The sequence below is a fragment of the Bos indicus genome, chromosome 15 (genome assembly GCF_029378745.1).
Source record: "Bos indicus isolate NIAB-ARS_2022 breed Sahiwal x Tharparkar chromosome 15, NIAB-ARS_B.indTharparkar_mat_pri_1.0, whole genome shotgun sequence".
Classification (NCBI taxonomy): domain Eukaryota; kingdom Metazoa; phylum Chordata; class Mammalia; order Artiodactyla; family Bovidae; genus Bos; species Bos indicus.
Window position 1 is genome coordinate 29484980 of NC_091774.1, and position 22567 is coordinate 29507546.

The following is a 22567-nucleotide window of genomic DNA, read 5'->3' on the forward strand; positions in this document are numbered from 1 at the left end:
CCAGGTACAACAAGAACTACAAAGTCTCCATGAGTTTTAGCAACTAGAAGGTCATGGGAGTTTATGATGGCAGTGGTTTCAATGCAGGTGGTGAGTGGGCAGATGATAGTGTTTGTAGAGTATGTGGAAGATAGGAAGGAAGTGAGGCTATGAATGTAGGTGATCTTTTCAGAAACTTGGCAGCATCTTCATTAAGCAGTTTTTCTTTCCTTTTTCATTGATACTACTCCTCAAGCTACAGATCTTAAAAACAAAAAACAACAAGAAAAAATACTTTCCCTTTAATCATTCTCAACTTACTGACCTATCTTTCTTTACACTTCTTAAGTGAATGGAAGTATGTGACTGTATCTTGAATCCTCTTTCTTCTGTTAATTCTCCTAGCATTTCTCCTTTCTTTATTTTCTGACCTAGGCAGCCCTTGCAGTGTATCACTCTATAATGAATATATATATATATATAATTCGCTTATTCATTTATTTATCTATTCATCCTTGTTTCTCCTCTTTCTCTCACTCCCTATATTTAATACATCAAGAAATCCTGTGTACATGCTAAGTTGCTTTAGTTGTGTCTTACTCTTTGAAGCCCTATGGACTGTGGTCTGCCAGGCTCCTCTGTTCATGGGATTCTCCAGGCAAGAATACTGGAGTAGGATGCCACGCCTTCCCAAGGGACCTTCCTGACCCAGGGACTGAACCCAAATTTCTTATATCTCTTGCATTGGCAGGTAGGTTCTTTACCACTAGTGTCACCTGGGAAGCCCCCCCTCAAACCCTTACTCTAGCTTCAAAATATATCTGGAGTCTGCTCATTTCTCATCACCTCCACATTACCTCCCAAGGCCAAGACTCCTTCACCTCTCACTTGGACCGCAGCAGTCACCTGCCAGCAGACCTCCCCACCTTCACCCTTGCCTCTCTATTGTCTATTCTTACACCAACAACCAAAGTGGTCCTTTCAAGTATAAATTGACTATTTGGTCAGTCTACTGTGAAGAACCCTCCAGTAGCACATCATCTCACTTTAATTCTCTGTGGGATCTGAAGCACCCCCTCGCCCATTACTTGGCACAACTCGTTTCTCCCACTGTTCCTGTCATTGACCTTACTCCAGCCACAGTGGCCTCTTTGTTGTCCCAAACCCACTCCACCTCAGGCCATCTGCATTTTTCAGTTTATACTCAGAACACTCTTCCCACAGACATCATTTAGTTTACCCTCTCACTTCCTCAGCACACTGTTCAAATAAATAGCCCCTTAACCCAAAGGTCTCCACTGGCCAGCCTTCATACACAATTGCACCTTAGTCTCTCCCGGTTCTCCACCCTCTTCATCCTACTTACACAGCACTTGTCACCAGTTGACTTACGATGGTGACTTGTACGATGGTGACTTGTTTGTTGTCTGTTTCTTTCCACTAGAGTCTGAGCACCTACAAACAGTCCCTACCAAGAGCACCTCCCTTAGAGAAGCGGAGACAAAGATAACCAAGAAACTATTCCTGCCCTTGAGGAACCCACACTTCAGTGAGTCATCCAACCTAACAAGTAATTAGAATGGAAATACTCAAAGCAGTCTGGATGCCAGAGTTAGGCCTCGGGGAGCAGTGCGGTTTGGGGTAGCAGTTCGGGTGCTCTCCCGCCGGGGTAGTAGTTACAACCATGAGTTCACTCTAAGAGAATGTGAGAAACAAAAAGCACTCAGGAGACACCAGCGTCTAACGGGTGAAGGACAGAGGAAGCAGCCATGAAGAAGATGTGAAGACAGGCTGGAAGAATGGAAGAAAGATAAGAAGAGGAGCTCACTGAGGTTGCAGCTACTATTAATATTTTATCTTTCTAGAATATTACTGGAGAAGGTGATGGTACCCCACTCCAGTACTCTTGCCTGGAAAATCCCATGGATGAAGGAGCCTGGTAGGCTGCAGTCCATGGGGTCGCTAACAGTCGGGCACGACTGAGCGACTTCACTTTCACTTTTCATTTCATGCATTGGAGAAGGAAATGGCAACCCACTCCAATGTTCTTGCTTGGAGAATCCCAGGGACGGGGGAGCCTGGTGGGCTGCTGTCTATGGGGTCGCACAGAGTCGGACACAACTGAAGCGACTTAGCAGCAGCAGCAGAATATTACTAACAATTATAGCAGTGAACAAAATTATTAGCAATTTGCTGGGAACTTCCTGGTGGTTCAATGGTTAGGACTCGGCACTTTCATTGCTGGGACCCAGGTTCAATTCCCTGGTCGGGGAACTAAGATCCCACAAGCCAAGTAGTGTGGCCAAAAAAAAAAAAATTGCTACATGCCATTACTGTTCTAAGCATGTTCCATATTTTCACACATTAAAACTCACAACAATCCAGGAAGTTAGGCACTAGTATGGCCCTGTTTTACAAGGAGGGAATATTTTCACTTATCCAAGGGTACCCACCTACTGAGAAATAAAGATTAGAACCCAAATTGTTTGAGCTTGTACTCTTTTTTAAAAAACAAAATATTTATTTATTTTAAAATTTATTTGGATGCCCCGGTCTTAGTTGGGGGCATGTGGGATCTAGTTCCCTGACCAGGAACCGAACCCTGACCCTCTACATTGGGAGAGTGGAGTCTTAGCCACTGGACCACCAGGGAAATCCTGAGCTTGCACTCTTAATCACTATGTTGTTATCCATAATATGATACTATGCCAGGTGTATATGCCTTTTCCTATTTTATTGAGTACATATAGGTCAGGTACTGTTCTAGGCATGGGCTTCCCTGGTGGCTCAGACGATAAAGAATCTGCCTACATGGAGACGCAGGTTCAATCCCTGGGTCAGCAAGATCCCCTAGAGAAGGAAATGCCAACCCACTCCAGTATTCTTGCCTGGGAAATCCCATGGACAGAGGAGCCTGGCGGGCTACATACAGTCCATGGGGTCACAAAGAGTCGGACATGACTGAGTGACTTTTCATTGTTCTAGGCTGTGGATACAGAGCAGTGAAGTGGACCAGGTCCCTCCCTTCACAGAGTGCATGTCCTTGTGGGGGAGACTGATGTGAAACAAGTCCGGAGATACAAGTGCTGTGAAGAAACACAAAATAGGGTAAGGTATCATGAATGACAGTGGTAGCCTCTCTGAGAAGGTGACATTTAAGTAGAGGTCTGAGGAAGTGAGCAAGTGAGCCAAGAGGATATCTGAGGGAAGAACATTCCAGGCAGAGGGAACAGCCAGTGCAGAAGCCTTAAGGTGTGGGTGTGCCGGTGTGTTCCAGGAACTGCAAGGAGGTCAGAGCAGCAGGAGCAGAGTGAACTAGAGTGGGAGATAAGGTTGGAAAGATACAGAAAGGCTTCCAGGACGTATGGTTAAGTGAAAAAGATTAAGGGATAAGCATAGTACATAGTTTGTATGGTATAATCAATCACATTGAGTAAAAAAGAATGTGAGTGTGTCCGTGTGTACATCCATACAGATAAATGAATAAATATATATTTGTTTATATTCTGAAGTAATAGACAAACTTAAAAGGGTGATTCCTTTCTGAGGAAAGGAAAGGATATTTACACTTCTTATTTTATACTCTTTCCTATTGTTTGAAAAATTTTACCATGTGTATGTTACTTTTATAATAACCATAATAATAGCTAAAAAAGAAATAAACTCTTAACCAGGTGTTAAGGGGATCCAGCTAAAATCCTCTTTCCCTTTATGGCTGAGCCTCTCCAAAGTTGCCTCCACCAGCTTCTTGCCCTCTCCCTGTTCTCTTCGACCAAACACAGTCCGACTCCAGACTCTCATCTTCCTTGGGCTCACCTGTGACTTCCCTGGCACCATAAGGAACACTCTTCAGTCCTTTTGCTTTTGGACCCCTCTGCTACGTTTGACATTGTTTATAGCTCCTCTGTTTGAAGCTCCTTCTCCCTTGGCTTCCCTCTTGCCCTCTTTTACTCACAGATCATTCTTTTTTTTTATATATTTCATTTTTGAATTATTATATATATATATATATATATATATATATATATATATATATATATATATATATTTGGCTCTGCTGTACAACATGTGGGATCTTAGGTCCCCCTGTAGTGGAAGCATGGAGTCAACCACTGCACCTCTAGAGAAGTCCCACCCTGAGCGTCCTTTCTCAGTCTCGTTCCACTGGTTACTCTTTGTTAGCTTACCCAATAGGAAGATAGGTTTCTTCTGATTCGATTCTTGACCCATCTGCCTCTGTGTGCCACACACACCCTTCTGTGTGGTCTCATTCCTGCCCATAGTTTCAGCAACCCTCTTCATACTTCCAAGTCCCAGATCTGTATGTTTAGATTTTTCTCCTGAGCTCTAGTCTACGATTCCAACTGCCAATAGGCAGTGTAATAAGTTGTCTAATAAGACAACTCCACCTGCAGATCTCACAGGATATCAAACTCCACTGTTCTAAAACCAAGCTTTTCTGGTGGCTCAGTGGTAAAGAATCCACCCGCCAATGTAGCAGACAGGGGTTCAATCCCTGACCTGGGAGGATCCCACTTGCTGCGGAGCAACTAAGCCTGTGAGCTACAAAGAAGAGTAGCCCCCTCCTCACTGCAATGAGAGAAAAGCCCACACAGCAACAAAGACCCAGCACAACCCAAAATAAAAGTAAATAAACTTATTTTAAAAATAAATAAATAAAACCAAGCTCATCATCTGCAAGCAAAAATACCTTCCTCCTCCTGTTGTCCTTATCTTAGTTGGTGGTATCACCACCTGCTGGATTGACCCAGCTGACAACCTGAGACAAACCCCTTTTTCATCCTCTAGATCAAAATGGACACCAAAAGTCATTCTATCTGCTAAGTAGCTCCAGAAGCTGTGCTCATTCCTGTTATGTTCACTGCCTAGGCACGCTTCATCTGGACTACTACGTGTGGACAAATGAGTCTGAAGCCATAGGAAGAGGTCAGAAATATCATCACTTCATCTTCTACCTCTAGTTTCAAGATCAGCCTGCTTCCTTACACCCAGTTGCCAAGTGATGTGGCACAAATTCCATCATATCAGTCCCTGTTTAAAATCTATCCATTTCCCCCTAATCTTTCTAGAATAAATTCCAAACTCCTTAATATGATCTTACCAGTCATTTTTTTTTTTTTTTATGGCCATGCCTCATGGGTTGTGGGATCTTATTTCCCCAACCAAGGATTGAACCTGGGCCCTCAGCAGTGAAAGCGTGGAGTCCTAACCACTGGACCGCCAGGTAATTCCCTGGCCAGTCATTTTTTGACACTGCCTCATGTACCTAATGTGTGGGCAATACTGAAGCCTTGTTTCTCAAAGGCCTCTTTCCTTTTCAAGTTTCTGTGGAATTTTTGTAACATAGCATCTTTGTACCTCCAGATCTAACATAATACCTGGTACAAAGTAGATGTTCAGTACATGCTCATTGAATAAAGATGCGCACAGAGGTTGAAGGTAAGAAACCAATCAGAAAAAAAGAAAGAAAGAAAGAAACCAATCAGAAGACGACTTTGTTGTTGTTGTTCAGTTGCCAGGTCTTGTCCCACTCTTTGCAATCCCAGGGACTGCAGCACGCCAGGTTCCTCTGTCCTCCACTGTCTCCCCGAGTTTGCTCGAATTCATGTTCACTGAGTCAGTAATGCTATCTAGCCATCTCATCCTCTGCCACCTCCCTTCTTTTGCCTTTAATCGTTCCCAGCATCAGGGTCTTTTCCATTGAGTCAGTTCTCATCAGCTGGTCAAAGTGGCCAGAAGAGTACTATATAAGAGTACAAGTTAGAGGTGACCAGGAAGAAAGGGAAAGGAAACGCTTTAGTGCAACATTTCCTTCAAGGTTCAACAGGGTGAAGTGGTAATTATCAAATAGGAATTATTCCTATCATCTTTCTCTCTTTGAGAGATGCACACTTTGATACTCACTTTGTACAATTTCAGATGGAGACAATGTAGCTGATTTTAAATAAAATGTATTTTTATAAAAATCCAGGACATGCAACTCTGACAAAATAAAACACTTTGGGTATAAATCCCAAGGTCCAAGAGTGAAGCTGGGAAGGGTCATTTATTCCACAAACATTAACTGAGCTGATATAGACACTACTCAGCATAGGGGATACAAAGCAAAGCAATATGCAGTGCCTGTTCCCAAAGAGCTCAAGGCTCCCGAATTATCCAGTCTTTGCCTTTGGCCAAGACTACAGCCTAATCCTTTACAGAAAGCTAGCTGCTCATGCTGGGGCAATTATTTAAAGTCCTTTTAGTCATAGATGCAGCTATACTTACTTTTTCTGGAATGGAAATTCATGAAAGGGGCAGTAGCGAAATGTAATCACTGCCTCCTTAATGCATAGGCGCCTTCACAGAAGGCTCCCCTGGTGGCTCAGACTGTAAAGAATCTGCCCGCAATGCAGGAGACCTGAGTTCTATCCCTGAGTCCAGAAGATTCCCTGGAGGAGGGAATGACAACCCATAGAAGAGTAATGGACTTGGCCCTTCCTTCACCAAAGAAAGCAACATCTAAGGATTCTGAACTGTCCGCCATTCAGTGATGATCAAGTCTTCCTATGGGCCAGTCTGAATGACCCAGCTACCATTCTTTTCTTAGTTCCAGGACTTTGGGGACAACTAACACAATGTTTTCCATTGGGGACCTGTTTGGAGAAAGGAAATTGCTTATTTGAGAGGAGGTATATTCACCAGTGACTAAGAAAGTGTTTCTATCTGAATGAGAGAGAATACACTTTACTTGGATTAGGTCATTCAGTCTTCATTGATATTCTTATTTTGCAGATTAGGAAATTGAGGCATCATGAGCCTAGGTGCCCGGTTCAAGATCACATAACTACAACTACTGAATCTGAGCATACGATTGTTGTTGTTCAGTCGCTCAGTCATGTCTGTTTGTGACCTCATGGACTGCAGTAAGCCAGGCTTCCCTGTCCTTCACTGTCTCCCAGAGTTTGCTTAAATTCATGTCCATTGAATCGGTGATGCCATCCTACCACGTCACTTTCTATTGCCCGCCTTCTCCTCCTGCCTTCAGTCTTTCCCAGTATCAGGGTCTTTTCCAGTTAGTCGGCTCTTAGCATCATGTGGCCAAAGCATTGGAGCTTCAGTTTCAGCACCAGTTCTTCCAATGAATATTCCAGGTTGATTTCCTTTTAAGACTGACTTGTTTGATCTCCTCATTGTCCAAGGGACTCTCAAGAGTCTTCTCTAGCACCACAATTTGAAAGCATCAATTCTTTGGTGCTCAGCCTTCTTTATGGTCCAACTCTCATATCCATACATGAGTACTGGAAAAACTATAGCTTTGACTATAATGACCTTTGTCAGCAAAGTAATGTGTCTCCTTTTTAATCTGCCATCTAGGTTTGTGGTGACTTTTCTTCCAAGGAGCAAGCGTCTTTTAATTTCATGTCTGCAATCACCATCTGCAGTGATTTTGGAGCTCAAGAAAATAAAATTTGCCACTGTTTCTCCTTTTCTCCCATCCATTTGCCACGGAACTGGATGTCATGTTCTTTGTTTTTTGAATGTTGAGTTTAAAGCCAGGTTTTTCACTCTCCTCTTTCATCCTCATCAAGAGGCTCTTTAGTTACTCTTCACTTTCTGCCATTAGAGTGGTAGGAGTAAGAATTACATGTGTGCTAAGTTGATTGAGTCATGTCCGACTCTTCGGGACACCATGGACTGCAACCTGCCAGTATCCTCTGTCCATGGGATTCTCCAGGCAAGAACACTGGAGTGGGTTGCCATGCTCTCCTCTAGAGGATCTTTCAACCCAGGGATTGAACCCATGTCTCTTAAGACTACTGCCTTAGCAGGTGAGTTCTTTACCTCTAGAGCAACCTGGGAACCCTGGGAGTATGAATTAGTACAATCTTAACAAGGGGGCAACTCAGTCTTTACAGGGGACAATGTGGCAACATTTATCAAAATTATAAGTGTACATACCTTTTGACCTAGCAATTCCACTTCTAGAAATTATACTACAGACATAGTTACACATTTGCAAAATAAGATATGTTCAAGGTTGTACACTGCAGGATTGTTTGAAAGTTTGGAAATAACTTGTGTACACTAACAGAGAACTAGTTAAATAAATTATGCTTCATCTATTCCACACAGCCCCCTTCAAGAATAAGGAAATGCTGTCTACTGATCAGAATGATTTCTAAGATTTCTAAGCAGGATCCAGGAAATGGGTTTGATAGTCTTTCATTTGTGGAAAAACGTCTATATGTATTTGCTTGTATAGGTATAGACTATCTTTTGAAGAATATACAAGAGATTGATAACCTTAGTTGCCACTAAGAAAGGATAAGGTATGACTGTGGGAGGGAAGTGGAGGGAAGTTAAGAGTAGAGTGAAAACTTCTTTAAATTTGTAACCATATGTATATATTAGATATTCAAGAAAAATAAACTGAATTAAAATTTAAAATAAAAAATAATAAAGCACATGCAGTTTACAGTAACTTATGAGTAAGGCATAGAATGTCTTCTTTTAAAAAATACATTCACATTGTTGGGACTTCCCTGGTGGTCCAGTGGCTAAGATTCTGTGCTCCCAATGCAGGGGGCCTGGGTTTGATCCCTGGGCAGGGAACTAGATTCCACATGCTGCAACTAAGATCCTGTGTGCCACAACTAAGACCTGGTACAGCAAAAAAAAAAAAAAAAAATATATATATATATATATATATGTATATACAGTCACATTGGTGTGCAGCTATTACCACATCCATCACCGTAACTCGTTCCATATTATAAATCTGAAACTCTACCAATTAAACAATAACACCCCATTTTCCTCTCACTCCATCCTCTGGCAACCATTCTACTTTGTCTTTACGTTTTTGACTACCCTAAGTATCTCATATAAGTGTGTGTGCTGTCACTTCAGTTGTGTCTGACTCTGCAACCCTATGGACTGTAGCCCATCAGACTCCTCTGTCCATGGGATTCTCCAGGCAAGAATACTGGAATGGGTTGCCATGTCCTTTTCCAGGGGATCTTCCTGATCAGGGATCAAACCCATATCTCCTATGTCTCCTACACTGGCAGGCAGGTTCTTTACCACTAGTGCCACCTGGGAGTGAAGTGAAAGTTGCTCATTCTTTGTAACCCCATGGACTATACAGTCCATGGAATTCTCCAGGCCAGAATACTGGAGTGGGTAGTCTTTCCCTTCTCCAGGGTATTGAACCCAGGTCTTCCACATTGCAGGCAGATTCTTTACCAGCTGAGTCACCAGGGAAGCTCAAGAATACTGGAGTGGGTAGCCACTCCACCACTCGGTGTACCCGAACCTTCTCTAGTGGATCTTCCCAACCCAGGAATCAAACCCGGGTCTCCTGCATTGCAGGCAGATTCTGTACCAACTGAGCTATCAGGGAAGCCACCTGGGAAGCCCCATATAAATGGAATCACAATATTTATCTTTTTATGATTGATTGATTTTATTTAGCATAATGTCCTCAAGATTCATCCATCTTGTAACATATTTCAGAACTCCCTTTCTTTTTTAAGGCCAAATAATATTCTATTGTATGAGCATACCACATTTTGGTAATCCATTCATTAGTTGATGAATACTGGGTTTGTGTCCATGTTTTGGCTATTGTGAATAATGCTGCCATGAACATGGGTATACAAATACTTCCTCAAGACTGTGGTTTCAAGTTTTAGGGGGGTATATACCCAGAAGTGGAATTGCTGGAGTAATTCTTTTTTTCCAAGGAACCACCATACTGTTTTCCACAATGGTGGCACCATTTTATATTCCTGCTTACAGTGCACAAAGGTTCCAATTTCTCCACATCTTCACCAACATTTGTTTTCCATTTAAAAAATAATAATAGTCATCCTAATGAGTGTGAGGTAGCATAGTATGTCTCTCGGGGAATCAGCAGTATGGTTAGACCCCAGTGAGATTTAGTTTTGCACTTACTTACTATCCTTGTGATTTTGGACAATACACCAGTTTCCCCATTCATCAAATCAGAATTATCTCGGAGGGTTGGTGAGAACTGAAAGTGCATAAAGTACTCAGGCTCACAGAAAGCACTCGACAGATGTTATTGTTTCTGCCTTAAGAGCTCCAACAATAAACCAAATTCTGACTTGCTCGTGCTCCTTTTGGACTAGTCAGGAGGCAAAGAGACAAACCAGATGATTTTATCAAGTTTTCTACTTGGAGGCTTGAGTCTGAGGACTTAACACAATCTTCAGGGACATTCTTCCTTCCTGCTGTCCCCACTGAACCTGCAGACCTCCCACCTGTGCCCTAAGAAGTATGTTTGAAATGAAGAGGTTACTCAGAACCCAGCAGGTTTATGTATTCTCAGGGGTGGAGGACGGGAAGAAATCCTGTTGACACAGTTGTAAAGCCTGTCACTCAGTCCCCTGCCTATTACCTCTATAGACCGTTATGCATATTAAAGAAGGGGGGGCGGCAAATACAAAAGAAAAATAAGCGAGAGAGAGTGAGAGGGGGAACAAATCAGGATGCTTGCGGGAATCCACGTGGTCGCCAATCTGTAACTGATCAGAGCAGCGACACTGAAGCAAAACCCCCAGCGCCTAACGCTAAATATATTGCAGTGGAGAAACCGTCCACAATGGGGTGTCTATGTCCTTCGCAGAGTCCTGGGGCTGCCGTTTAAGAGACCCTTCCCCTGCTCCCACCCTTTTTGCACCTAGTAAACCACGCGATGTAACAACGGAATCTGGTTCTGTGTGTGCGCTCTGTGTGTGTGCGCTTTGCAAACCATCTGGGCTCCATCCTGCGCGGTTGGAACCACGATCGATCCGGGACGAGTTGGGGGAGTTGAAGCTTGCCTGTGTCTCCTCCCTTTCTCCGCTCCTCTAGGCCCCCACCCCATCGTTCGCTCAGCACAAACGTTTCGCGGGTGGAGGGACGTACGTTTTCAGCACCAGGAGGCCGTGGACCTTCTCTGGAGGCGTGCAGAGCACCCTCCAGAGGGCCAGAGCTGATGGCAACCTGCTCACCACGACCCTCCCCCTCCTCCCCAAATTCACCGCCCCAGGCTGTTATATTACTGGCCGGGCGCCGTACGGGTGCGGGAGTCCAGGAAGGCTGCGTGACCTTCCAGCGAACTCCACCTCGGCCGGGGGTTTGGGGGGGTGGGGATGGAGGCTGCCCCGGGGCCTGCAGGCTGTGTATCGATCCCCCAGCCTCAGCCAACGCAAGTTCTCCCAGTACAAACCCCTCCCTCCCTTCTGTGCTTTCCCATCCTCGCAGGCTTCTAACGCCTAGCTTGAGGCGCCCTCCCTTCTTTCCCGCAATAAAGTAAACGGGGTGGATATGCATCCCCCGCCCTAACCCTCCTCCTTCCCCCTCCCCCCTCTGCCCACTAACCCCGCGCACAGAGCTCGCCGCCGGCGGGCCCCTTTCCACCCTGTGTATCATAATGCCCAACGCTCTTCTCCTCCCCCTCTCTTAATCAGAAACGTGCTCGCGAGCCCCCCTCCCTCCGCGTGCATATATTAGGGTCTGCTTTGCATGCAGCGGCAGGCAGAGAACGGAGGAAGAAGGGGCGGGGGCGCTTTTGCCCGCCTCTTCCCTCCAGGCCCCGTTAGCCACCCAGTTTCAGCTTCGTTGTAACGCCGCCTCGTTAGCGGAGCACGCCGGGGCCCCAGTGCCCGGGCGGGAGAAACAGTCCAACTCTGTGCAGAAGGGCACCCAAACCAGACGTTCCCCATCCCCGAGTGCACAGTAGGAAGAGGAGGTGGCGAGAGCCCGAACCACTCGGTGTACGCATTTTGCAGAGAGCTCCAGCATGAAAATGGGAGGGGCTCTTTTAAAAATTTTTTTATTTTTTAAAGCGCATTCATTGAGGGCCTTCCTATTTTGCATAGAGTAAACTGGGCAACAATTCCGTCTTGCCTGTAGCACAATAAGGGCTCTTTTATTCTAGAAGTGTTAAATCCGGGCTAACCCATCTCGCATCCGTGCCTCGAGGCGGAGAAGGCGCACTCTTCCCCGGCCCGGCAGCCGCGTTAGACTGGAAGCGGCTCTCGCGGGCGGTTCGATTCCCAGCGCATCCCGGGAACGTGTGTAATCGGCCTCTCGGCTCTCGAGGCTGCGGGCGGTGTGGCTCCCTCCGCCTCCATCCACCCCGTAGCCCTCGCCCCTCCCCCTCTCCCCGGAACCCGCGCTCCGCGTCGGGCTCCTGGGCTTCCTTCCCCCCGCCTTCTCCCGAGTCTGCCGCTCCCGGAGGGCGGGGCACGCAGTTATCCAGGTTGCGGGGCGGGAGGGCGGGCGGCAGGCTGCGGCCCGGGCCTCGGGATGGCATAGCGGCGGCCCGGCGTCGGCAGGGCGTGCCTGAGCCCGCTATACAGCTCGCTGGGCCGGCTGGCGCGGCCCGGCGCTCGGCATAGCGGCGGCGGCCTGCTGGCGGCCGGGCGGCGCCGGGCGGCCCAGGCAGGTTCCGGGGCCCGCGGCCCCCCCCCTCGGCCTCCCCGCCCCCCTGTGTTGTCGCCTCTCCCTCTCGCTGCTTCACTTCACGGGGCGAACATGGCGCACAGCTGTCGGTGGCGCTTCCCCGCCCGACCCGGGACCACCGGGGGTGGCGGCGGCGGGGGGCGCCGGGGCCTAGGGGGCGCCCCGCGGCAACGCGTCCCGGCCTTGCTGCTTCCCCCCGGGCCTCCGGTCGGCGGCGGCGGCCCCGGGGCGCCCCCCTCCCCCCCGGCTGTGGCGGCCGCGGCGGCGGCGGCGGGAAGCGGCGGGGCCGGGGTTCCAGGGGGAGCGGCCGCCGCCTCAGCAGCCTCCTCGTCGTCCGCCTCGTCTTCGTCTTCGTCATCGTCCTCAGCCTCCTCCGGGCCGGCCCTGCTCCGGGTGGGCCCGGGCTTCGACGCGGCGCTGCAGGTCTCGGCCGCCATCGGCACCAACCTGCGCCGGTTCCGGGCCGTGTTTGGGGAGAGCGGCGGGGGAGGCGGCAGCGGAGAGGTAAGGGGGCGAGGAACCCCCCAGGTCCGGGGTCTCGACCCTCTGCGGATCCCCCCTCCCCTCCCCCATCCGGGATTGTGGAGCATCCCAATTCGGGGACCATCCCTGGGTCCCTGACCCGGGGCAAACGGCCCTCCCATCTCGGGTCCCCCATACCGGGGTGCAGACCCCAAGGCCCCCCCACCCCGGGGTTCGGACCCATCTGGCCGAGGGCCTTTGCCCCCGACCCTCCTTGCCCTGACCCTTCCCCAAATCCTTTGGCACAGACCCCCCTCCCGGGTTTCCCATCCCGGGACTGAACCCCTCCTCCCTTTCACAGATTACCTCATCCGAGCAAGATTCCTCCCTCCCTCCCTTCCTAGAGACTTGATCCCGCCACATCCCCGCCTCCCTCTCTGGGCAGATGTTTTACTCCTGGGGCAGTTTTCCTCTCGGGCATCTCTCGGGTGATGGCCTCATCCAAAGCCACGTTCTTCTCCCACCCTTGGGGATCGGTGTCCCTTCCAGCACCTTGCTTCCGAAGACCTGGTGAACCCTCGCCCGGTCCCCGGGCCAGGTTCCTACACCAGCAGCCACTCCCCCTTCCCTCACCTCCACCCGCGCCCCCCCCCTACCCACCCACAGCAGAGAGGTCCTCCCGTCATCCCGCCCCACCCCACCGGGAAAAAGCTACTTTCCTCTCCACCTTTCTCCCTTTGCCTCCTTTCCCTCTGAAGATAACGGTGATCTCTTCGTACAGCAGTCTGTTTCCCCCCATCTTACAGAGCTGCAGTTTCTAGCCTACGGGTAGCAGGGGCTTACACTACCTTCACTCCACCCTTTCCCTCCTTTAGAATGAAGGGTTAGTGGCATCTTTGCGGGGGGAAAATAGTCCACTGTCCCTCAGGCTCAGAGAAGAGCAGCTCTCCACCATTTCCCCTGGAGAGGAGGCAGGCTTTCCCCTCCAGCTCTGGGGAAGGGGGCCCCCGTGAGGGGAGGTGTTTGTGGGGGACTTGGGCAGCATCCTCCCAGGGGAAGCAGCTGCTGCTCTCCTACCCCACCCACTGTGCCTGAGAGCACGCAGTCTCTAGCCCTAGCTCCCTCCCGCCCTTCTTTTCTCCGTCATTTCATTATTGATCCACCTTTTCCTAGGCCAATCCTGGGGCTTGGAAGGGGTGGGGGAAGCAGGGTTGGGGTGAGGAGAGTAGATAAGGGACAGTTTTACTGGTGGCTGCTTCTGGTGGAGAGAAAGAGGGTTATGAAGAGCTTATGAAGCAAAGTTATCCTTGGAAGGAGTTAGGGCTCTCTCTGATTTGTTTTAAGGGGGACCCAGGGAGGATGAAGGGTCTCGAGCTTTGCTCTTTCCACATTAGTATCGGGAGGAGAATGGGGAGGCTTTGGTAGGCATTATTCGGCCCCCTTCAGCCAAAAGGAAAGTTGCCCTGGGAAGGGAAGTTGAGTTCAGGTTCAGCCAGTGGCGTTGCGCATTTGTTTTCCATTGGGTGCAGAAGGGGGAGTTTGAATTGGAGGGAAAGGGGCAGAATGGCATGGAGGGGGGTGCTAGAAGGAGGAAGAGCAGCTGCTTGGGGCTGAAGCTGAGTGGGTAGGGGGTTGCTGCTCTGGAGTGCTCTTGATTGAAACAGAAAGGGAAAGATAACAACGAGCCGTTTCCTGCGTGCTCTGCCGTTGGTGCACACAAAATATCCTGGGCAAACCCCTGGTCCCCTATTGTGCCCTGCACCCCTTTAGATCTACGGAAAGATCCTGGGAGGAAGGGGAGGGAGGAGATCCCAGGGACCCTGGCCCCTCCTTTCAAGGAGCTGGCATTTTTTAGTTGTTAGTCTTCCTGCCTCCTTTTTTAAATCGTTTCTAAGGCAGCATGATGAGGAGACTGACAACAACCCGCCTTCTGACAGAGCAAGGAGGACATGATGGGGGCGTGTTCCTTGCTCTCTAGCTAGCTGCAGCGTCCCTCTTCCCTGCCTCTCTCTGCTCTCTCTCCACCTCCTTTTCCCAGCCTTCAGAAGGCAGCTGCAGTCAGCAGGGTTGTTTGAGACTATTTATTGGTTGCTGTAGATTATTATTTTTTTTTGAAAGGCCAATTCTGTATTTTTTAAGCTAACAACACAGATCCCATGTAGTTGGAGAACCAAAGGCCTCATACATGACAAAAAGACTGAACCGTTCAGGTTACTTGCATGGAGTTGGTGCTTAAATGTGAGTTGATTTTGCTTTTTTAAAAGATACAGCAGCAAAAAAAAAAAAAAAAATAGACTTACTGACATTTCATTTACCTTCTTATTTTCAAAACTGAGACTTGCCTGGTTATATGTAGAATTTTAGCCCATGTATACTTGAGTATAATAAGAACGTCTCTATTAGGAGAAGTTAGTCTATTTTTAAGGGGATCCTGAGAAGCATTTTCTTCTTGTTTAGCATGCTTGTATATTTTGTATTGAAGGACCAAGTACTTGTTCACATTCCAAATGTTATCACATATTCAAAAGCAAAGTTTTATGCTGACAGCTTCCAATCATAGCTTTTCAAGAGACTGGTTAGAAAGAGAGCCACCTGGATTCAGGGACCTAATGTCTGGGCACCAGAATATTTTATCTGTTGGTCTTTGACAAGTCACCTTTAAAGTTTTAATCAGGTGCTAACATTTTCTTATCCACTGGCATTATTTTGTTTAGCATTAGTATGTAGTGTAAAGCCTGTCAAAGAGTTGCAGTAATTTCAACTAAGAGCATATTAATTTTTTTTTTCTTTAAGACTTTTGCGTGAACAGTAGTTGCTACTTCAGTATGAGACGAATGGTTGACTCCTTATGTTAAACTTCAGTATTTTTTCTGAATTGGGCTAGAATGAGCTGTTGTTCCATTGGGAAGCCTTTCATGTGGTAGTTTGAGTTACTCTAGGACGGGTTAATGGTGTATATTCATGAGTACTCACTCATGGTATGGTTTAGTACTAAACCATAGTGGTTACAGCCTTGGACCTGGTTGTTTTCAGTGTAGAAACCAAGAGTTTTGTTAGAGAGTCTTAACAAATCAATGATAAAAGTTCCAAAAAGGAGGTTTAGGGTTTCCCTGGGCTAACACGAAGTTCTAAGGGTTGTTTCTCAGAAGTTGCTCACAGATCTGCATCAAGCCCTTTCTGGTTCATGAAGGCATAGATTGTGATCCAGAGTGATTCTGGCCTCTTTATATTCTGGTTCGCTTTAAGTGAATAATGACTATAATTTCTCCATAACAAAAGCGCACTCATTGAACTGCTAAGTTCAAGTGGTTGAAAGATGACAGAACTTCCAGGTCAGTTCCCGCCTGCAGCTCCTGTAGCTGCAGGTTTGTCCCTTACTGCCACACGTTCTGAACTTCCCTGGGGACTGAATCTCTCTCTGAGTAATAACTACATGTAAGAGTTTTTCATGACCAAATTCTGTCAGATGGGATTATTTTTTTAAAAAATCTACATAGTGTTGCTGGTCTCCTGTTGGGGCTTTCTTTGTGACAATTGTGAAATAGAATTAATTTGAGTTTTATTTGATTGTGCACTGTAAGAAATCTCAGCGGTCTGCTTTTTTGCTTCCCTCTGCCCTGAATGGTGTCAGGGTCCTACTTTTTGAGGATTGTCTCAGGTGGTGTTTATGTGAGTCTACTGTGCCATCTAAATATACATAGTTCAGCATTCTCTGTTGATTAGAATTGGGACTTTTTAATATGAATCCCTCAATGGTCCACTTATCAGCATGTAGTCTTTGTTTATTACCTTCATACTCCAGTTACTGTTCATACCACCTCACAAAAGGTTAAAAGCAGTATTTCCATTCTGATTGAACATGGCAGACTTTGATCAGCTATAAATGGAAACTGAATCACAACATTGTTATGTATTTGTCTTTATTCTTGAAATGGCAGTTTAGTTCAGGTAGCCCCAGGTGGGCTCTTGAGTGGGGATTAGAAAAGATGTAGTTGTGGAGTGGGAGAGCATCTGTGATTTTTTTTTTTAATGGTCTCTGGGTATATGTGCCAAGAGTGGAAGTTGCTCTTTCATTGCCCTCACAGCTAATCCTGAGCTGGGCAGAAGGAAAGTGAAGCAGAAAACAGGTGGGCTAGAAGAAACCCCTCCGAGTGGAAGTCGGTAGACATGACATGAGTCCTCGTACTCATCTCTTTCACTCACCAGTCTGGACAATTTCACTTTTAATCTGAAACTTCCGACCTGTAAAATGAGAAGGTTGGGCCACATGTCAGTTCAGGAATCTTTTCTGCTCCAGTATTCTCATTCCTTTCTGTTATATTAATTATTTGCTCAGGTCAGAACTTATTCTTAATTTTTTTTAAGAGTCAGAGTCAGTGAACCTGTTTGGTAATTTTTAATATCAGAGTGTACATTAGCCCATTTAACTGCCATTTAACTGCCATTATTATTGGGAAGAGAAATTTGAACTCGGTAGGAAAGTTTTCTTTGTATGGACAAGATGTAAGAACTCTATGGGGAAAGTTCTTAGCTGAAGTTGACCAATTTCATTTATGAGAAAAATGAAGATACAATTTTGAGTATAACTCATTTTCTGATATTTAGACGCCCTCTTGTTTGGCTAGATTTGTTTCTATGTTTTCAATATTGTTGATTCTTGACTGTCCGAAAAGAAGTTATTTTCAGTCTAGGTTGTATATTCTTTTAGGTGTATGAGCTTTTAAATGGAAAAAAAAAATTCAAGACACTAATGTATTTATAAGTCCAAAGTGATGGTGCCCACATTGCAGGGAGTAGTTGTTAATAGGCTCAGAAACATACTCTGGTTTTTACTGAGCATCCCAAATGCAACCTTTAGAACTTTTCTTCACCTCTCACTGAAAGGCATATCACTTGTCTCCACCTTTGCTTTCCATCTAATTATCTTAAGGCACTTGCTCTTGTAGGAAATTGTTGGGTCACAAAACAGTGATTGATCTTGACTGGAAGTTGAGAAAACACTCATCTTGACTCCCCTCCCATGTCTGCTCACCTGGTATCCGGCCTTCCACAGAGCAGCCGGACAGACTTACTACCTACTGCCTTCCTTGCCCTGTGGCTAAAGGGGGTGGGTAGCCCTGCTATGCTTGCTCTGAGGCAAAACAGACTGCACTGCCTCTCTCTCCTTTGGAGACTCACTGTTTTAATTGTAGGTCTCCTAATTAAGATCTCTTTGTGCCTGCCCACATTCCACTAGTGTTGGCACAGAACTTCAGCTTCCTTCTAGCACTTAACTGAAGGCCTTCAGTCAGGCCTTTTGTGAACATCTTGTCTCTTTCCATTCTTCTTCTGCCAAGGTGGAGAGCCCAGCGGCGGAGACCTATGAGACTGGGGAAAGCTTTGTGACTGTCACTACTTTGGGAGGAATTTATTCTTGGATTGCTGGGATGGGACCTTCTTTTGTTTGCATATGTTATTTTCAGGAATTAAGAAAGGTTAAATTACTAATGAGTCTGACATGCGATACCTACATTTAAGTCAGATTCTTAACCCTGTAGGCACTAGTGGGAAGGAGGAAGCTAAAGAGTTTACTATTAAAAGTATTTGTTTGGGTCTTATCTACACTGGTTTAAAGCTTGGTGAACAAAATCTTATGGAGTAAATCACGGACTTGGGCTTTCTGTGGTTTCGAAGATGATCAATCAAATGAAATGATTAAATTGTATCAGATTTTTAAAAAAATACTTATTTTTATTTATTTATTTGGCTGGTCCAGGGCTTAGTTGCAGCACATAGGATTTTTAGTTGCTGTGTGTGGGATCTAGTTCCCTGACCAGGGATTGAAACCAGACCCCCTGAATTGGGAGCTCCGAGTCTTAACCACTAGACTACCAGGGAAGCCCACTGTATCAGATTTTAAAACATGGAGTTAACTTTGATATTTGAATTAACTTTTTTGATTAGAAAAGATTTCCGGAGGGTCTCGAAATTGTTGAGTTAATTAAGAATACTCTTGTGAGTCTCCAGTATCTCTTGAGAAGATCAGGAATTGGCTAGGCTTCTAGAGTAGTTTCAGAATAAGGGAAAGTAATTTTTCTGGAAAATGTAGTTTTACTCTAGTTCCTACTGTGTAAGTGCTCACAATACAGTCCTTTATATGTGGCATGTTAGAGGAACTGCAGTCTTTATAAAGAATAAGGAATCTTGACTCCTTCACCTGGATCCAGATGGTTTCATTGATCACATCGGTATAAGATGGACAAAGGGCTACTTTTTTGTTGTTATTGTCATTTCCTTGGTTGTGAAGAAGGCCTGAAAGAAGGAAGTTCAGGATCTTTATGGCATGCATGAAATAAAGCTGGAGGCCTGTGCTCTTACACCTGAGTGGGTGGTTTTATGGCCTAATGCTCTAATTGCTGGCATTTATGACAGTGTGGATGCAACTGGCCCTGTGGCTGAGGTGGATTATGTTGGGAATAAGGAGAGAAAAGGGGTCCTTTTGTTAGCCTTTTCATTTTCGCCCTCAATAAGTTCTCTGAGAAAGCCCTGAGGAAATACAGAGACACTTGGACTGAGGGAATGACATCCCATAAAATGGTTCTTTACGTTTTTAAAAAAGATGAGCTGCTTTTCTTGACCTATCCAAAGAAATCCATACCACCACTGTTAAATATTTCAATGAGCTTTGTACCTTGTCAGGTTACACTCCAGGGGAAGCCAACCAGGAGAAGGTTGGAGGCACTGCCAGGCATTTGCTTCTAAAAAGCAAGATATTTGAAAGAAGAATTCTGTTGTGTGAATTTTATTGTAGTTGTTTTGGATGATGTAAATCCTCTTGTAAGCTGAGTCTGAAACTTCTTAGAGGCCAAACTTGCTTTAACTTTTTAGATGTTGAATATAACTATTCTGATGTGTTTTAGTTTTAAGGAAACAGTTAAAGATATAAATGTAAGAGTTAGTTGGCAGTTTTCTGTGCTGTGTATGAAAATTCCCCTTTTCTTTGAAATGAGTAGTTGTTTTTCTATTTGACAAATAGACTGAAGGGATTTCCCCAGCTCTTTTACCTTTAATTATCACTACAGGAGTGCCTTGTATGGCACCAGTGGGTAGGATCTATTCAACTGGCATTTATTTCTGGAGTTGGAGTTTTTTCCCCATATATTTTATCTGTTTTCTTGCATTTCTTTTTTTGTGTTTGGTTGGAATATTTGAGTGTAGACGTTTTGATGCCTTTCATCAGTTAAGAGCTATGAACCTTTCTAACATTTGGACTGTTGCAGAGAGATCCAACCCTTACAATCCACACTTTGCTGAAGCATCATTGTTTCATTCTCATTTTACAGCATCAAAGTAATTGTGGCTTTCTGTCTTGAATTAGGGGAATAATATTACTTGTAAGGAGTGTTTTAGACAACCTTTTTAAAATGAAGCTCTCCTTTGTACTCTCTCAGTTCTAAAAACTGGGGAGTAGTTAATCACACATATCTGTAATAAGTATCTACACCTCGAGGAATAAATATTTACACATGCTTGTATTCAACCTCTGTCCATCCATGATTATTGACTGATTTTTTAGATCAAACATAAACATACAACATTGTCCCTAGATTATTGCCTTTAATTATAAGCAGTAAAACCATGTGGATAGCATCTCTTTAAGCTTAGTTAATGAGGAAATCCTTTTGTAATCTCTCCAGCAAGGATTTTTTATTCATGCATGTATAAATACCTTTACAAAGGAAAGGTAGAATCTTATTATCTAATCTGTAATTGTGTGAGATAGTATAGCACAGTAATTAGGAGCTATTAAGACCATGAGCTCTGGATTTAGACTGGCTGGGTTCAAATCTTGGCTCAGCCATTTAGTAGCTGAATGACTTTGGAAAACTTTCTTAACCTCTCCATGCTTCAGTTTTTTCATTTGTAAATTAGTGGTAATTGTGCTTCATAAGATTACTGTGAGGCTTAATTGAAATTATTATGCATGCAAAGTATTTAGCACTTTGCCTGGTACATAGCAATCTTTCATTATTATTAGGACTCAGATTTAAAGGACAGGAGTGCTTCTTTTCCCACCAAGATAACAGGTTCTTATTACTTTGAGGTATACATATATATGTGTGTACATATATATCTATTCGAGTGCTATAATCTTGATTTAAGAATGTTCTTGCTTTTGATATAGGTGTCAAGTTCATCACTAAGCTAGGTGGAACCAAACTGAAGCCAGCCACACATCTTGCTAACAGTGGGTACCATTGGTATCTAACTAGAATATAATTAGAGATAAGGCAAAAAGCGAGAAAAAAAACAAGACAGTAAATAGGCAGGTAGGTAACCAAGGAAGGCATTGCCTTCATGAGTTGCATAATTATCAGGCCAAGGCAGCTGTATTGGGGTTGCTACTCTTGGTCTGTATAACTGGTGTTGCTTATCTTTTCGAGTATGAGTACATGGTGATTTCCTGAAACAACTCTGAGGCTCTTCAGGGTGCTTGGCCCCCAGGTTCAGATTCATTAGTCTGTACTTGGTAACTGTTTGACATTTGTTCTCAAGTTTCAGCTTAAGGAGAGTAAGTTTAGGCCTATGGAGATCAATGCAACTACAGTTTATTTACAGAAAAAATGCTAAATTATAGGATGGAACTTAAACTTGAGACATAAAAATAACCACAAGTAGAATAGTCAAAAAATAAATTAAGCTTTAAGAGTCGTTCATAGAGGATAGTATGCTTAAGGAGGAAAAATATAGTTTTATCTCACTTAAAAAATAGGTTTGCTAAAATACCTGATATACTATTTTTTTTTTTTTTTACAGATTAAAAAAACCAAGGTACAGACATGTTAAATAGATTTCCTTAAGTTTTGCGGCTAGTAAGTGACAGATAGTGAAAATCGTTCAGTTATGTCTGACTCTTTGCGACCCCATGGACTATAGAGTCCATGGAATTCTCCAGGCCAGAATACTGGAGTGGGTAGTCTTTCCCTTCTCCAGGGGATCTTCCCAACCCAGGGATTGAACGCAGGTCTCCCACATTGCAGGTGGATTCTTTACCAGCCGAGCCACCAGGGAAGCCCGTAAGTGATGGAGCTAGAATTCAAATCCAGACCTGTAACTATTTGAAGGCTCATTCATGCTCTTTGCGCTGTGCTACCTTCTGTCCCTTTCTCTTCCCACCCCATCCAGTCACTTTCTGGGGCTTGTCTGTGATACTGTTGTAGTGTTTCTTTAATCTGTCACTGTTTTTCTGTTTTTATCATCCTACTTTAAATTTCCATTACCTTGGCATGGATTATAATCGTAATCTCCTAACTGGTCTCTCTGCTTTCCTTTTCACTGTATATACAGTGTTGCCAGTGGTTTTCTTAAATACAGATCTGATTCTGTCACTTTATTCCTAAAACTCTTTGACTTCTCACTGAATGTAAAATAAGATTTAAAATTCCCAGCCCTTCATAATCTAGCTGGCCTACATTCCTACATTTTGAACATTATCTCCTGAACACACATTTTCACTTAATGTGCTTCAGCCACATTGAGCTACCAGTCTGTTAGGTGTTCTCCGCAGTGTTTGTGCCTGCCTTTATACATCTGCTAATGCCTCTCCTTTGCCTTCCAGCATTTTCCCATCTTGACCTGCCTCTGACTTATTCATCTCTCATGGCTCAGT

The 22567-nt window shown here is 45.1% G+C and overlaps 1 protein-coding gene and 1 long non-coding RNA gene across 8 annotated transcripts in view; both read left to right on the forward strand.

Annotated features, from left to right (window-relative positions):
• The first annotated feature begins 736 nt into the window (after positions 1–736).
• LOC139187291 (uncharacterized) lies at positions 737–9186 on the forward strand. Its single transcript, XR_011570833.1, has 3 exons — positions 737–1528; positions 2965–3087; positions 7357–9186. It is a non-coding gene; the product is annotated as an uncharacterized lncRNA (long non-coding RNA).
• A 3314-nt stretch (positions 9187–12500) lies between these two features.
• The window catches only part of KMT2A (lysine methyltransferase 2A), a 77945-nt gene continuing 67878 nt past the window's right edge, over positions 12501–22567 (forward strand). For 4 of the 7 annotated variants that reach the window (XM_070803499.1, XM_070803504.1, XM_070803501.1 and 1 more), the window contains exons 1-2: positions 12501–12960; positions 15058–15156. In XM_070803499.1, coding sequence (XP_070659600.1) covers positions 12529–12960; positions 15058–15156 — 531 coding nt within the window. In that variant the 5' untranslated portion in view covers positions 12501–12528. The remainder of the gene's footprint in view (positions 12961–15057; positions 15157–22567) is intronic. The other 3 variants (XM_070803502.1, XM_070803503.1, XM_070803505.1) reach the window with 2 other exon arrangements.